Source organism: Marmota flaviventris, chromosome 9 (assembly GCF_047511675.1).
Source record: "Marmota flaviventris isolate mMarFla1 chromosome 9, mMarFla1.hap1, whole genome shotgun sequence".
NCBI classification, from domain to species: domain Eukaryota; kingdom Metazoa; phylum Chordata; class Mammalia; order Rodentia; family Sciuridae; genus Marmota; species Marmota flaviventris.
Genome location: NC_092506.1, coordinates 88,665,601 through 88,683,479, shown reverse-complemented (window position 1 = coordinate 88,683,479; position 17,879 = coordinate 88,665,601). Strand labels below are relative to the sequence as shown.

General features: G+C 39.2%; 1 protein-coding gene across 1 annotated transcript; it reads left to right on the top strand.

The window, feature by feature from the left end:
- The first annotated feature begins 3,577 nt into the window (after positions 1 to 3,577).
- Positions 3,578 to 15,302, top strand: Mmp8 (matrix metallopeptidase 8). The gene is made up of 10 exons (XM_027930625.2): positions 3,578 to 3,762; positions 5,409 to 5,650; positions 6,321 to 6,469; positions 6,554 to 6,679; positions 9,180 to 9,341; positions 10,903 to 11,020; positions 11,759 to 11,892; positions 12,439 to 12,592; positions 13,304 to 13,407; positions 13,576 to 15,302. The coding sequence occupies exons 1-10, from the start codon at positions 3,652 to 3,654 to the stop codon at positions 13,683 to 13,685; spliced, it is 1,410 nt and encodes a 469-aa protein (XP_027786426.1). The 5' UTR covers positions 3,578 to 3,651; the 3' UTR covers positions 13,686 to 15,302.
- Positions 15,303 to 17,879: the final 2,577 nt, after the last annotated feature.

The window sequence follows — 17,879 nt, the reverse complement described above, 5'->3', positions numbered from 1 at the left end:
TTCACTCTTACAGCCTTTCCTACCCCAGTAGTCCCTGATACTGTGGACAGGTTAGCTTTATCAACTCAGAGTGTGACTTGGCCCAGAAACTAATGAAGATTTCTCATTGCCGACCTTTTGACCTTTAATTCCTGCCTCCCCACCCCCTGGCTGTATCATTCCAGTCACTTCTCCTAATATATTCTACGTGGATTCACCCAGAGTCTTATTATTCCCCACCTTTGACTCAAGGTTTCTTATCTCACTGCCTCTGCCATTTGTTTCTTCCAGTCTCACTACCATTCACCTAAATTTTAATAACAGAATTCAATCTGCCTTTCAAAGTTCACCTCAAGCACTCTTTCCTTCATGAAGGCTGTACTGATCTCTCCAATAGGAGATGAGTGTTCCTTCTTCTAAACCACCAAGGCTAGATTTTTAAAAATTCTCTTTTCATTTACTATCTTCCCTTACAATCGAGGCTCTCAGTTCATTCTGAGTCAAGTGGGTTACTTTCTAAAACTAGCTATGCCAGGCCCCACTCAGAGACTCTGACTCAGTAGCTGGAGTAGAGTTGTCGTAGGGCTGGCTGCTCTAACAAAATACCATGGACTTATACACCACAGGAATTTATTCTCCTCTCACAGTTCTGGAGGCTGGACATCCTAGATCAGACTTCTCAACATATCTTCACATGATGGAAGGGGCAAGAGAGCTCTCTGGGGTCCCTTTTCCAAGAGCACTGATTCCACTCCTCAGGGTTCCACTCTTGTGACCTAATTAGATCCCAAAGCCCCATCTCCTAATACCATCACCTTAAGTGTTAGGACTCCAGTATATGAATTTTGGGTGGGTAGACTCAATATTTGGTCCCTAGAAGAAGACTACTTGTGTGTGTGTGTTTTTTAAGTTGTAGTCAGACAATACCTTTATTTTATTTATTTTTATGTGGTTTTGTGGATCGAACCCAGCACTTCGCACATGCTAGATGAGCGCTCTACCTCTGAGCCAAAACCCCAGCCCCTTATTTGTGTTTTTAATACAGATTCTGATAGAGAGCCAAGGCTGAGAACCTTATTTTGAAATTTCCTTTGGGAGAATAAAGGGGATTACTAGGAATGGTAAATGGAAATGTAGGTTGGAACCATATCTCTGAAGTTTCTTTCTTTCTTTCTTTCAATGGAGATAAGATTCCCTACTTCCCTGGGCAGTTATGAAGCTGAAGGGAGATAGTAAGATGTTAAACATCTAAGGCAGATTCCTATAGAGTGTAGACACTTAATACATGTTTCCCTCACTTGACAGGAGAGACTCCCAGCTTGACAGGGTGTTCAATACATGAAGGTTCATGATATTTATACTCAGTGCAAAAAGAATAAGCCACATACTTAAGAATAAGCCACATACTTAAGTTCCCTAGCTAAACTGAGTATCAGGCAGTAAAGGAAACTCAAGGAAGTTACTTCACCACATGGTGGCTTAACTTTGAAATACTCTTCTTTTTAGAAAAGAGGAACTTTCAACATTGTAAACCCATTCACAGAATGAACACATGTACTAACACAGCTATAACTCAACCACATTCATGATACAAAGGGGACGCCCCACTGGAGAGCTCACATAGAGCTTTTCCAGAGATGAATACCTCTAATTCTCCTGATGCCCTATGAGGGGGATGTTAATGTACCAGTTTTATAGATGTGGAAGATAAGTCTCAAAAGGATTTAGAAGATTTGCCAAATAGTTGTATAAGAAGTGGCCAGACTACAGTTAGAACCCTGTTACTTTAATTTCAACTCCAATGCTGTTTATTCTTCATCACAAGTGGCCCCAACAGTTATCCTGTTAACTTGATCAGAGTGTCTATACATCTATCTTGTTCACAGAGCTCAAAAAGGCATGAGACAGAAGATATTTTGTTTATGTGAGGCACATCTACGCTCCCTCCTACTGGGCCATATAACCCACGGGCAAATTCCCACTCACCCTTTGAGATTCAAGCACATGCCCACTCCAGCCAATTGAATCCATTCTTTATTTTTATAACTAAAGAGAAAATAGACCATGATTATGCAAACGTTTCATCTTTTCAGGCCTAAGAAGCAAAACTGAGCTATAAAAATGCAGTTTGCTATTCTGCTGTGCAAGGGTACCTCAGATGATAAGAATAGTCTGCTGCCTTCAGGACGGGAGGGAGCTGTGTCAGTCAACTTTTTGTCACTGTGACTAAAATAACCTTACAAGAAAAACTTAGAGGAGGAGAAGCTTATTTGGCTCACATTCAGTCCATGGTTAGCCAACTACACTGCTCTGGGCCTGAGATGAGACAGAACATCATGATAGAAGGGTGTGATGGAGGAAAGCAGCTCAGGCAGAGAGGAGAGAGAGAGCACACGCACCAGGGACAAGATGCACTTCAAGGTCCCCAGTGACCTACTTCCTCCAGCTATGCCCCACCTCCTATGATGGTCATCCGGTAGTTCACTCAAATTATTAATCCATCAAATGGATTAATCCACTGATGAGGTTACAGCTCTTATAATCATTATTTCACCTCTGAACATTGCTCATTGCCTAACACCTGAGATTTTGTGGGGAACATTTTTAGATCCAAACCATAACAGTGACCAAGTACTAAAAGAGACAGAAATTTCCTCCATGACCTTGCATGTTTTCTATTTAAAACTAAACCTCCCCCATCTTATTAACTGACTCTGAAACTCATCTTATAGGAAACAGTCTTCCCTAAGTTCACATGGAGGTATAAATGACTGACAGTTCATCTTTTGGGGAGAGAGCCTAAGAGAACTCTGGGTCCCAGGCACAAGAAACAGTGAGTCAACTAAGACTCTCTTGGACTTGATTTCATCTGTAGGATGGAGATAATAACAATGTGTCTTTCCCCAGGCTGAGTGAGCATGGACTGAAGTAATGTGTATACAGTGTGTATGTCTGGGATGTTGTAAATATTTATCAAGTTTCATCATCATTATCATCATCATCATCATCATCATCATCATCATCATCATCATCAGTATTTTTCCCCTCTGTCATTTCTATGGGAAATCCAGCTCACAGTTTGGGGATTTTCTAATACATTGATGCCAAAGCCACATCCTCTAAATGCTGCTCTGGGACCTCTATACAAAGCCTACTTTGTGACAATGCATTCAGGCACTCAGTCTCCCCACAGAGAGCTAGCGTGGATAAAAACAGAGATTGTGTTGTGCTTCTTGGTCCCAATATGCCTACCACTAATCTAATAATATTCCCCTGCATGAACTAATACAGCCCCAGCATCTTACATAGGCAAAAAATGTAAACCAATAACTTCAGAGTTAGTCCCTTGCTCCTTCTTCTTGACCAGACAATTTTGCAAGAGTAACTAAAACCCCCAAAGCAGAGCTGCAAATTATACTGTCTTTTTTCTGTTGAAAGCTTCAGCCATTTTGAGGTACCAAATCACATTTTAACATTGCAAAAATTGTCAGAGTGTAATGAACCTGTGTTGCTTCATATGCCTGATGCAGCAATTGTTAAAGACATGGCTTTATAAGGGACCAAAAGAGATCAGGGAGCATCACAGGATGCTGAAAACTTCAGTGTACCCATTAGGCTGTACCCAGAGGAGCAGAAAGGAAGGCCAGGAGAGGTAGAATTGAAGAAAAGGCCATGCTTGGTCTGAAGACATTTCCATTTCTGTTCTTACTCCATATGCAGCTCACCAAGGCCTTTCCTGTACCTTCTGAACACTCAGAAGAGAAAAATGCAAAAATTGTTCAGGTAAATTACTTATTAATTAAGTGGGTGGTTGATTTACTAATTATTAGGAAATTGTGCAGGTTTTTCTCTCTCTCTCCAGTCTAAACTGCCTGAAAGAAATGGTCTGAGTGATTTGCTTGAGGTTCCATCTCTCTTCCTTCTAGTGATTTGAAGCGTTCCAAGCTGGCAAGGTCCAGCACTCTAAAATCTAGCCATGAAAACAAACTGGGCTCTTCAAAACTTGAGAAAATACAGCAGCCTCCTCCAGCTGAAAATTCATTTAAAAGTAATGGTTTTCTTTCTTACCTAAGATTTTTTCTCTTCCACTGTATCTGTAATCCAGGTACTACACATCTGGTGCTTCTGATATGGACATTTTTTTTTTACATCCAAAAATGTCAGACATATAAGAAAACATGAAGATGGGGGTTATAATGGACTAGAAGTAGCACATGGTGCAATCAGATTTCCCAGCAACAACTGTGAAACGCTTATAAACTCTTGGAAGCATTTTAAAAGCAAAAACCAATAGCTTTTTCCACATTGCTTTGCAGTACGAAAGTCAGGCCAAATGTTTAATAAATACAAGGGAATGTTGTGTATGTGTTTCTCACACACAATTTTCTTAGCATTACAGTTATAGAACCGCGTTATTCTTATTGTCTTTTGGGGGGTTGGGGTGTATTTCTTACAATAATATCTGTGACCCCAGAGTTAATATCTAAAATCCACTGAGTGCTTACTCTTTACAAGGCACCTGCTGAGTTCATAACAGCCTTGTGGGGGCGGGGGGAAATTATTATTCTTATTTCAGAGACAAAAGTGAATCTTAAATCAAATAAGTAATGTATCCAAGCCTCACAGTTAATCCATGGCAGAGCTAAGATTTGTTCAAACCTATTCAATCTCATAGTATGTGCTCTGTCCTGTGTCACCTTCAAAATGTCAGATTCACAGACCACATGAAATGAGACAGAGTCTCAGGACTGGCTTGTTAACACCTGTCAGAAACTGTACTTTCAAATGATTTTGGGGGGTATTAAGAATTGTAATGCGAAAATAAATAAATGAATAAATAAATTTTAAAAAATGGTTTTGGGCCCCTTCCAAAGGAAATAACTTGGTGACTAAAACATTAATATCAGTGATGCTCCCTTTACCCCCAAACATATTTGGACTTCTTTTGAAATGATCAGTTCTCATTAGAGAGGCAACATGGTGAGTTGGGACCTACATTGTGCCTCACTTCTCTATGCCTCCGCTTCTTCATTAAAACTCTCCAGTAGTTAAAAAATAAAAGGATTAAAATGGAAAATCTGCACTGATGCAACTAATGCCTCAACAGAAGCCAAAAATCTAGTCCTGATTTTTTTTAAATAGAGGTAAGAAGGCAGTTTCCTGACTATAGTAGCTTTTTGCATGTGTGTGACTTGGTCCTGGTCCTCTGTGAACATTCATTTTTGTGCATGGCTGTTAACTGTGTACTACACAGAGGGGGCATTCTTTCTAATAAGCATTGTTCCCTCAAAGTCAACCCATGAATATAAGTTAATCTGTGGCTGTCAGAATCTGAGTTTGAGCTCTGTATTAATTTAGAAACGGTTGCAAAATGCCCAGAGAACTGATGGTAATTTCACAGCAAAGACCCTTATGCTTATTTTATCCAGAATTACCTAGAAAAGTTCTACCAGCTACCAAGCATCCAATATCGGTCTCCAAGGAAGAACAGCCCTAGCATGATTGTAGAAAAGCTCAAAGAAATGCAGCGATTTTTTGGGTTGAATGTGACGGGGAAGCCAAATGCAGAAACTCTGGAGATGATGGAAAAGCCTCGCTGTGGAGTGCCCGATAGTGGTGACTATATGTTGACCCCTGGAAGTCCCTGGAAACACACTGACCTGACTTACAGGTGATACTTCTAGAGCTTCAGAATTTACTCACCCAGCTCCTATGATATGCCAGGCACAAATGGGTAAATGGCCCTGCCTCTGCAGAGAATGAACCGTGAATGAGTCAAGCATGAACTGGGAAAAAGTATGAGAACGAAAGGGTAGTGATCCCATGGTTGTTTTTTGTTTTTGTTTTAATCCAAAGCCTGAAATTTTTTTGTCTTCCTTCTCCACCAATCTAAAGAAGGCTATGGCAATGGGAGGCTGTCTCTCTAGGTACTGACTTTAGGACCAAAAAAAAAAAAAAAAAAGTCTTAATCATTGCTGGAGAGAATCTGGCCTGTCCTTTCATACATCTCGATAGAAATAACAAGAATACTCAGTATTTGTGAAACACTATTGGTCAAGTAGAAAATTAAATGCTTTATGTGTATTTAATCCCTGCAACAAACCTATGAGAGAAAAATGATGTTATCATCCTCATTTTGCAGGTGAGGACACGGAGACGTAAGGATATGGCATACTCTGTACCTGTGTCTGCTTTTAACCCAGAGGCTCGCACTCCCTCCTCATCCTCTTTCCAGTGGTGGCACCTTACATATTCAAGTCTCACATAAAGAGTGACTTGTCTGCCAATGGAAGGCTGTTCCCAGCAGTAACTGACCCTTTTTGCTCCTTCTCATTTTGAAGGATTATAAACTACACCCCACAGTTGTCAGAGGCTGAAGTGGAAACTGCGTTTGAGAAAGCCTTTAAAGTCTGGAGCGCTGCATCACCTCTGACCTTCACCAGGGTATCACAGGGAGAAGCAGACATCAATATTGCTTTTGCCCAGAGAGGTAGGCTCAAAGAACTCATGCTCAGTTTTGCATCCCTGGCTAACCTAAGATGTGAAAAGGACTTAACTAATTGTTTTATTTCAGATCATGGTGATAACTCTCCATTTGATGGACCCAATGGAATCCTTGCTCATGCCTTTCAGCCAGGCCAAGGTATTGGAGGAGATGCTCATTTTGATGCAGAAGAAACATGGACACAAACTTCTAGAAGTAAGTTAACCAAGATTATGTCTACTTGCAGCTTATGAATTAACTTTGCACATTAGAATCTACATACATATATGTGTACACACTCCCAACTTATTGTAATATTTCAAACTCTTGCAAATGATCATTTAAAAATTTTGCTACCTTAAAAAATTAAGTCAATTTGAGTTTAAAAAAATTCCAAAACTAAGTATTGACCTTATTTCCTAGGGTACTATCATAGTCTGTTTGGTCTACTATAACAGAATACCTGAGACTTGGTAATTGATGAAGAAGAAAAATTATTTCCTCATGATTTTAAAGGGTAGGAAATCTAAGATCAAGGTGCTGGCATCTGTTGAGGTCTTTCTTGCTGCATCCTCACATGGTGGAAGGCAGAAGGGCAAGAGAGGAAAGAATGAACTCGCAGACTTATTAAGAGTATTAATCTAAACTTTCCATTAGGCCCCATCTCTCAACACTGTTGTATTGGGGGTTAAGTTTGTATCACATGAATTTCTGAGTAACACATGCAAACCATAGCAGGCAGGGATCAGAAAACTACAAACCATGGCCAAATCCTGCCTGGCCCCTGTTTGTGTAAATAAAGTTTTATTAGAGGCAGGACAGGCTCATTTGGCTATGTATAGGCTAAGGCTGCTTTCATTCTGCAACAGCAGAGCTAAGTAGCTGTGACAGAGACTATATGGCTTACACAGCCTAAAAGTTTACTGACCAATGTTTTAGGTCATATTCTTTTTTAATATTATGAAATATAATGGTATTTGAAAAGACCTACTGTCCAATTTTTTGGAAATTCAGAAATAATTTGGTTCACTTGGGAAGTTATCCTATTTAGAAAAAAGTAGCCACATTTTCTCACTTAGTTTCATTTTCAGGAAGCTCTTTTTCAATGGTATGTTCCTATGCAGCAAACCACTCCTTCCAGGAGACTCCTCATAACTAGAAGAGCAAGGCCACCTAAAGGGAAGAAAAGAGTTGAGGACAGGTGTATGCAGACAATGTGGGATTTAACAAAGCCATCAGGTCACAATGTGCCAGAGAGCCCATTTCAGAAAATGACAGGAAAGGCTCCTTCTATCTTTTTTGGGACTTGTTCCTCCCTCCATTTTCTCCACATATATGTTGTGAGTGTCTACTCAAGTCCCTGTGCTAGGAGATGTGTATACCCGAAGATAAATAATAACTCTCCATGACACGATTCCTCCCCACTAGTAGTCTTCCCCACTAGTTCGGGCTCCTCATTTCTTACCTCCACTTAATGATTCAAATTCCTAACTCGACTCGCCCCCTTCAGTCTCTGCTCCCTCTAATTTTTCCCTGCAGCATGGTCTGTCTTTGGAAAGCCCATCTTAGATCACATGACTCTCCTGCTTAAAAGTTTCAGTGTTTAGATAATCTGCACCAAATCGGATCTAAATACCTTCACTTGGCATGGAAGCCTTTTCATGATTGTCCACCCTCATCTGTGACTTGTCTTCACATTTCAAATATACCAGTCACACTGTGCATGGACCATTTCTAGAACACATTTCATGCTTCCCATCTTCCCTACACTTGCTCACATTGTTTTCTCTCTTTAAAACGTCCATTTTCTTATCCCAAACCCTATCTTTAAGAATCTCCCTCATCTAGCCATGCTGTGACAAAAGCCACAGTCTAGCTTGTCTTCGGCGGGAGATGAGGCCTTCCCCCTGAGAGCCTTTGTTTCTCCTCTCTGTTCTCACACATTTTTCTGTGCCTTCAAGTTGTTTGCACACATATCTCCTCTTCTAGATGATGCACTCCTGGAGAACAAAGAACCCCTGAAAATCTCACACAGCCCCTCACTCGGTACCCAGGCACTCAAAGATGTTTTCTGAAAGGTCTTGAAGGCCAGGGAAAGGTGCTTGGGCTTTGTTTGATGGGAAATTTTAAAGTTCTTTGGTATGAAAGGCACTATGTTCGTGGAAGTTAGAAGATGGGGAAAGGGAACAAGAGAGGGTGGCTTTGCCTCTCTCTGGTGAAAATTAATTCCTAGAGCTGCTTGGAGAACATGGACACAGGGAGAAGCCATCCTAGGCTATGGATGACCAGGGAGTGAATGAGAGACATCCCTGCATCTCAGTCTCCCCTACTGCCTGAAGGCTTCCTTCCTAACTGCCCATTTACTAAGACCCTACTAATGAGCCGGAGGGTCTAGGCACTGGATAGTGGGTGTGGGGGAGCACAGGAGGATAAATTTTTCTCCAAGCCTCAGTTCCATGTCCACAAAGTGTGGGGACTAGAATAAAAGCAGCTTTTCTTAGTTCTAAGACTTGATAAGAAGCTCAGATTCACCTCCTCCACACCTTTGGCTCTTCCCTAGATTCCTCCCACTCCCCATTTCTTCAGATACCTAAGAGAAGATGTAAAAGGTGATCACGGGAAATGTCGCTTGTCTTGGAAACTGAATTTCTAGAGATCATGCTTCTTCCATGTGGAATCCTCCTGAAGTCATTCACCACGCCTGCTTGTATTTCAGATTACAACTTGTTTCTGGTTGCTGCACATGAGTTCGGCCATTCCTTGGGGCTCTCTCATTCCTCTGACCCTGGTGCCTTGATGTATCCCAACTATGCTTTCAGAGATCCCAGCACCTACTCACTCCCTCAAGATGACATCAATGGCATTCAGGCCATCTACGGTAAGGTCACCATAAGGAACCAAGCAGCACATGGTGGTACCTGGAAATAGGCCCCCAACAGGCCCAAGAGCATCTCTCTTTGGACTTCTAGCACATTCTGTTCTCAGGGCAAGCTCAAACTGAACTCTGAAAGTTGCCAGCAATAAATGTGATATTAGCAAAGGAGGCCTTGGGGATGGAGCCTCTATCACTGCTTGAAAAAAAAAAATGTGGGGAAGAAATGTACACGTCAATCCCCAGCCATCGTCTCTGGATGATGGGGAGTTTTTCTTCTTCATTTTTTTATGTTTCCCAATTTATGTAGTCTAAAAAAGCAGGACTGTACCTTTTCAATACTGCAAACCTGCTTCTAGATATACTTAAAAAAAAACCTCACATAGGTCCTAAGGGGACAGATACAGAGCATGCTGAAGATGTTCACTCAAGTCTTACATATGGTGGTGGGAGTTGGAGGGCACCTAGTGCCATAGGTGGAAACAGCATTAGGAGTGTATATGGCAATAATATAAAAGGGTCTTCAAAGCTTTGAGCTTTGTGAAGAGGAAACAGAATGACACTACTCTATAAGGTATTAATTAAATGACACAATCTATGACTTTACATAGACCTAAAATGTATAATAGATGAAGCAAGGCATTTTCAAGAAACATGCAAACAAAAAGGTATACAGTGAACATATTAGAATAGTTGTCTGAAGGAGAAGGGGGGACAGAAGTGGGGTGTGGTTAAAAAAATACATATTTTTCAGGGAGGACAGGAGGGAACTTTTGCCTGGTCCTAAGAAGTTCTCCCTGGGTAAAAACACAATATCTCTCATTCCTCTTGCCCTCCTGTTCCCTAGAAATGTGCAATGGAATGGAGTGAAATGGAAGAGAATCGAGAGGAGAGGAAGGGAATTAGATGAAGCACTCTCCCCTCTCTGGCAGAAGAGTACCATAAAATTAAGAATGACAACCAGGGGATTTTTTTTTGGTGATGGTTGAATTTCCAGGATCACTGAACACTAATCCAATTCCCTCTGTACCCCAACTCTCCCCTTCACCCCAAACACCTCCTTTGTTTGCTCACTGATGTTTTAAATTCCCTTAACTATCAGTTTAGCCCTTCATCTTACAATAACAAAATACATTACAATGTAAATTCTTACATAAAAGATACAGATAAAATTTGATCTATATTTGCAATGTAAGATAAAAGACAAGTATCACCTATTTCCCTGGATGTGAATTTTGGTGGGAAGGAGGTTGACACTGAATGACCAGAAGTATCAGAAGGAGTAACCAAGAAGGGGGAGAGAATATTAGAAATTAAAGGGAGGAGGACAGAGATTTACATTTCTTTACTTCCCAACTTAACCTGAAACTGATCCTGAAAATCATCATTACTCTTGTTAAGCAAACAAAAACTTCAGAAGGGGCATTATACAGCAACTTCAGTGCCTTGTGGGAGAGGCTGGCAGTATTTCTCTTCTGCGAAGACCCTTCACCTTCCTGAGAAATAGCTCAAGTAAAAGCTAAGAGTGACGCTGGACTCATGCTTATAAAAACTCTTTTACCCCCAGGACCTTCAAATAACCCTATCCAACCTACCGGAGAAACCACACCCACAGCCTGTGATCCTCGATTGACATTTGACGCTGCCACCACGCTCCGTGGAGAAATACTCTTCTTTAAAGACAAGTATAAAGTGGAACTGTTCCTTCCTTTGACTTCTCTTACTGCCAGATCTTAAAACAGGACTCTATCTAAGTCTAATTATTCAGTTTTTCTTTTGAATTCTACACATACACACCTCATTGGAAGTTTTAGTGTTTTCTGGGTAACTCAGAACATACAAGGAAAAAAAAACAACAACACTAAAGCATTCAGATATTTGGTGGTATAAATAGACATGGGCTATATTTGCTTGGGAACTTGATAAATGTGTTTAATCAACACCAAAACATCATTGAATTCATTCAAAATCAGCCAAGTATATAGAAGCTATCACATAGTTTAGCTGTGAGGCAAATCATCTGACATTAAAATCTTCTCTCTTTTTTCTTTTTTGCTATTTGTGAGTGGAATCACAGATTAAACAAATGTGTTTTTGCTTTTGTCAATGGCTACCTATATTTAATGAATATTGTAATGGAAGTATTAATGAAGTAAGATCTGTTAATGTGAGAGGACATTTAATTGCATTTGGGGCAGTGCCAAATCAAATAATATCACTCCCATGACCTCCCTGAGGAAGAGACAGTATCACCACAGAGCCTAGCCATGTGCTGGTCACTGTAGTAAAAATTGCATACATGATATAGTTATATCCTCCCAGCAATCTCATAATGGCCATTACTACCTGAGAATCACAGAAACTGACAACCTAGACTACAGTGTATATTTGCGTGTGGTACACTTTTTCTTGTGTCCTATTAGGTACTTCTGGAGACGGCATCCTCAGCTCCGACTAGTTGAACTCAATTTTATTTCTCTATTCTGGCCATCCCTGCCAAATGGTATTCAGGCTGCTTATGAGGATTTTGATAGAGACCTGGTTTTCCTATTCAAAGGTAACTTCTTAAAGTTTTCTTATTTCAGTTCTTCCTGACAGGAAGGAGCAAGGTTCTTTGTGGGTCAGGTTCTGAAGGGTAAGCCACAGAGAGCTTGTGTTGGCCAGGCCTTTGCCCATCTTGGTCACTCTCCACTGTGTGAATTTGAGCAGGTCATGCTCTCTTCAGGCTTCAGTATTGTCATCAACAAACTGAGAAAACCACAGTCGACCCTGTTTAGTATTTTCCATCCTCATCCTAAATATAATTTTCTAACATTTCTCAAGTTTATGATTTAGACACTATATAGAAGTCGCATGAGATAGAACATTCAATTGTGGGGCCCCGAATGTCAGGCTAAGAAGTCGGAATGTTTTATGGGTGTAGGGAGGAACCACTAGGGCTCTACAGCCCCATGAAATTAACTTTTCTACCCTCATCTTTCAAAGACTGTTTTTTTCCCATTTTTATTTCTTTATGGCTAATTATTCAAAGACCAGGAAGGAGTATATATTATCTCGTAGAAACTGAAGGACTTTATTTAATGTGTAACCTGAATCATGACAGGCAACCAATACTGGGCTCTGAGTGGCTATGACATTCTGAGAGGTTATCCCAGGAGCATGACCAACTTTGGCTTCCCAAGCACTGTGCAAGCAATAGACGCAGCTGTTTCTTATAGAAGGAAGACATACTTCTTTGTAAATGACCAATTCTGGAGGTAGGATAAACATTTTTCAATTATAAGTAGAAATCCTTGTTTCTCCACCCTGTCTACAAACCAATAAGAATCAGACATATGAAGGTTTGAAATATCTAGGTAAGATTTGAGAGGTTTTCATGAGACTAGATTCATTTTCACAAGATGACTGGTGTTACCATGGCTTTTGAAGTTTTTATTTTTATAAAATTAAAATGCCTGCACAATAGTATTGAGAATTTTGTGAAACAGAATGCATTCTCATAAAACACTAGTTTGAGATGCAAAGAAAGACATAGGCTAATTCTTATTAATAGTTAAATTCTGACACAAACAAACAAATAATCTCTTGATAGCCTACAGAATTTGGTGCCCAAGATGAACATATTATTTACATTTATGTATACACACATACACATACATACACACATATACTATGTAACAATTGATTAAAAATCCTTAGAAAATATGAACTCTTGTTTTGGGGAACGACTTTGTATCAACAATAAGAACCCTGTTTTAGAATTAACAATATCCATATGTTTAATAAATAAGTGTGTACCCTTAGATGAAATTAACCATTCCTAATTTCAATAAATAAAATACTGTGGAAACTGAAAGACAAAGTATGTGAGAAGGTCCTTTGTAAAGTTTTAATTGTATAATTAAAAGAAAACTGTTATCATTATAGTCTACATTGATATTAAATCATGTGACTTTTTTTTAAACCAGATATGATAACGAAAGACAATCCATGGAACCAGGTTATCCCAAAAGCATATCAAGTACTTTTCCAGGAATAGAAAGTAGAATTGATGCAGTTTTCCAGCAGAATCGTAAGTAAGGGGGAAAAGAACGCTACTAATAAATTTACTTATAATTTTTAAAGAGCACTTTTACATTTGGATACTGTATTAGGATGGGAGGGGGCAGGTGTCTTCTTTAACTGAAAACATCTGATCTCTTTTGCAAGCTAGTTCAATAAATTATCTCTTTTTTTGTAGACTTCTTCCTTTTCTTCAGCGGACCAAGATATTATGCATTTGATCTTATTGCTCACAGAGTTACTAGAGTTGCAAGAAGCAATTTGTGGCTTAACTGTAGATACAGTTGAAGCAAAATCAAATGTGTTCTCATCCAATTTCAAGATGAAAGGAAATCCGACTTGCATATCCATCATATTGTGTCCTGTTTATATTTTCCTCAATTCTAAGTAGTGTTTCACATGACTGTTTTCATTTGTCCTAGTCTCAGGGAAAATATGTTTGGAATATTACACAGCAGACCCTGATTCAGTCATCCACATTCCATCTAGTGAATCTATCACAAAGAGAAGGAAAGTAAGCCCTTTGTCACCTCAATATTCTGTTCACCTCATGTGCTGTTTGTTTACTTGATTATCTGAGTTTTAAAATTCACTGTTTCATTACTTGCTTATCTGACTTCAAATATCCCTGTTTCTTTAAACACATCTTACATATATCTGCTACATGAAATTTAGCCCTCAATTTTGATTAGAAATAACAATAATCAGCAACACAGACAATAACTTTTATCTTTACAAAAAATGTGGTGCTATTTTTCACTGTTGGAATGAAATAAGGATATAATATATTATAGGTTGATTGTCTCTTTCAAAAGAAAATATGTTGAAGTCTTAACATAAATATGAGTTTACTAGGTTCTTTGCAGATGTTATTAAGTAAAGATGATGTCATACTGGATTAGGGTTGAGTCCTAAAATCATATTACTTTTATCCTTATAAAAAGAGGAGAGGGTTTGGGATATAGTTCAGTGGTAGAGCACTTGCCCAGCATGCACAAAGGCCCTGGGTTCAATTCCCAACACTGCTAAAAAGAAAAGTTGAGAGAGAGGAGAGACATGACCACATAGGGGACAAGACCATATAAAGAAAGAGCTTAGAGATTAGAGGGATGCATCTACAAGGCAAGGTATGCCAAAGATTACCAGCAGCCACCAGCAGCTGGGAAGAGACAAGGAAGAAGCCTCCCAATAAGCTGCAGAAAGGGGACTCTGGCCCCGAGCTACCTGCTGGTTTGAGACATCTAGTCTTCAGGATTGTGAGAGAATAAATTTCTGTTGTTTCAAGCCACAAGTTCATTGTACTTTGTTATAGCAGCCCTAGAAAGCTAACGAAGTTCATCTGAACGTAAGAAAAGGAATCAATAAGGAATGTGGAAGTGAAGTCCCCACTGAGGATTACTAGGCATCTTCCCAGGAAGGCAACCAAAAGGAGAGCTCTGCTCCCTCTCCTGCCTCCTTCCTGCACTCTCCTTCTAGAGTTCTAACAGATGGGCCAGTGGGTCTGTTGTTTCCTAATTCTTTACTCCTGGATACTCAGGAGGGCACACTCTACAGCTGACTGCACCAACAGAACAGTGTTGGGTGCAACATTTAATAAATCTTATTAAATTGAACTAAACTAAACATCAATACATCAATTTGCTAAGGATTTTTTTCTGTTAAGAACTTTAGGACATGTGGGGCCTCAATGTGTAGCATAGACACCAAAATCATTATAATATCAAACTTGCAGATATTAGAATGTAAAGCGGCTTATTAAATACTAAATACATGAACTGTAAAATATATTTTCACTAGCACATCCTCCTTTTTTCTCTGTTAAAGTTTTTAAATTAACATGGCATCTTATTCTGATTCAAAATATCTACGAAATCAATTCAAAATAAAGATTCTTATGTTAAATGACTGGTGATCTACTTTTAATTTCTTAAAATGCCACCACAGAGTTGATGCGAAGCATAAAAAAGAATAGAAAATTTTAGATACGTTTATTATTACTATATGTGTGTGTGTGTGATGTCCTCAAAAAACCTCCTCAAATATGTCAGCACATTATTTTCAACTTATTTTACAAGATGTTAAAAAAACAGAGACTAGTAGACACCAACATTCTACTCATTCATTCATTTATTCAGCAGGAATGAATCACCTACAAGTTCCTGGTGCCATGCTGGGGAAAGAGAGATCTATAACTAATTCATTGCATCCATGGAACAAGTACAAAAGGACCTATAGGAGCTGCACACCCTGTTTTTAGCTATAGAGTCAATTTCAGACTACTATGCTTTCTAAAATTTCCTATGATGTGTTTATGTGCATATAAATGAGGCTCATTTCCTCAGAACACCTCCTAACTGTGTAAGCCAATCATGACAGATTCTTGACCCAAACTTCATGTATACATTTTTGACATGAGAATTGAGTTGATAATTTCTTTAACGGTACTTCACAGATTCACAGGAAGTGAACAACAATATGAAATGTAATAAAGAATTCGAAAAGTATTCCTTTTTCCCCCTTTTAATTCTTTTCTTGCCAATGTGTGGTATCTCCTGGCTGCCCCATTGAAGTTTTATGTGAGTATATAAGATATAAGGATCTAAGCTTAGAATTAAAATAATGAGATTCCTTTTTAGTTAGGTTGAGTTTATTCAAAAGCAAAGCCTAAGTCAAGACCTTGGTGCAATGATTTTGGAGGGACAGGCATGGTCCCAGCAAGCAAGAGTGACGTAACAGGGAAGGCAGAAAAGTCGATAAAAATACAGTACAGGTGTAGGTTGTAACAGTTTCTACTATGCGCCACCAGGGCCTCCAGAGAAGTCACCAGAACCCCTTCAGAGGTTCACGACTCAGATGGACACAGACCTAGAACAATCACCCTTCAGTCCCCAGTCCTCATTAGGTGAGAACTGTCCCTGAAGGTGTTTACAATTTACCCTTCTGGGCTGTACTCTCAGTTCCACAGAATCTCTGTAGCAGAAAGCAGAAAGACCCACAGCATGTGCTTATGGTTGGACTTTGTCAGAGCAAGGTGTTACACTAACCTCCCCACCTGCAACAATTCAATCAGAGGTGTGCGGTGGGCACCAGAGGCACCTCCTGTCGTTTTGTTTCAGGGAGATTTAAATGATGGGAAATGGGAAGAGTCCTCTTTGAAGAAACTTACCAGCCCAAGGAAAAAGATTCATAGATACTGACGCTGGAGAAATCTCAACATGGCAGAGGCCACTAATTACCAACCCTAATATCCATTCTCAACTTCCACTTTTGCTTTGAGTCCCCAATTTCATCAGAGGTAACAATACATCCAGCTAAAAGACTACATTTTATTGTCTTGCTTACAGTTAGACGTGGCCATGTGTTTAATTTCTACACAAAATGTGTAATTTAAATGTTGTGTGGAGCTTCTCAGAAGAGACTGAGAGTTTGCTTTTCTTTTCCCCTGCTGTCTATAATGCAGATTCTTTATAAAGCTAGAGCTAGAGCTTGAGAAGACACCTGGACCATGAGACATTGATTTAAGAGAGTGGAATAGCAAGGTGTTCTCTACATTCCCGATGAGGAGCTGCCGCAGAAGCCTTGGATCATGGAAGCTGGTCTTCTTTTATTTGAGGAAAAAATAAATTTTAATTTTATTAAGTCTCTGCTATTTTTTTTATTTTTGTTGTGTTCAACTAAATCTCATTCTGACTAATACACCACATGAAATGTCTTGGACCTGCTCTGTCTCCCTGCTGGGAAGGTCATCAATTTGTCAGCCCAGCCCATGCACAGAAAAGTTTCCAGTGGGCTTTCTTATCTCACATTCCAAAACAGATTGTACAACACAAGTCACCAAGCATCTGAAAACAGACTCCAGTGTGAAAAACAGAGACCAAGAAAGAAATTTTAAGGAAATATAGACAATTCTGGGAGTAAAAGTAAATGTCAAAATAAACTAAGGAACACTTAATTTTAACATTCTCAACAAACAAAAAAGAATAAAAGACAATATTTTACTTCCAAAAAAAATCACTTCAAATGCAAAAAAGTAAAACCAAATGTAAAAAGTTACTCCAAGAACTGAAAAGAACTCTTCAAAATACAATAGTGGAAATAAATATTCAATAGGTGAGCTGGATAGTATAGTAAAGGGCATATCAGATACCACAACTCAGTTCAGGAGGGTCAATCAATGCACATTCCAGGAAAATAAAAAGAGAAATGAGAGGAATGGATTATAGAAGAAATACTACATGAAACTTACTTCCAATAGAACTTTCCATAATAAAAAGGCCCATTTACTGTCCAATATTAATAGAAGACCCACAACAAGAGATGGTTATGAAATTTAAGAATAACTAGGTAAAGAGAAAATTTTTCAAATTATCAAGAGTCATAATAGAAGATTTCTCAATTGCAACACTGTATCCTACCAAAGCAGTGGAACTGGACCTTCAAAACTACAAAGTTCGGTACACTCACATTCTCAACCAAGTGTGA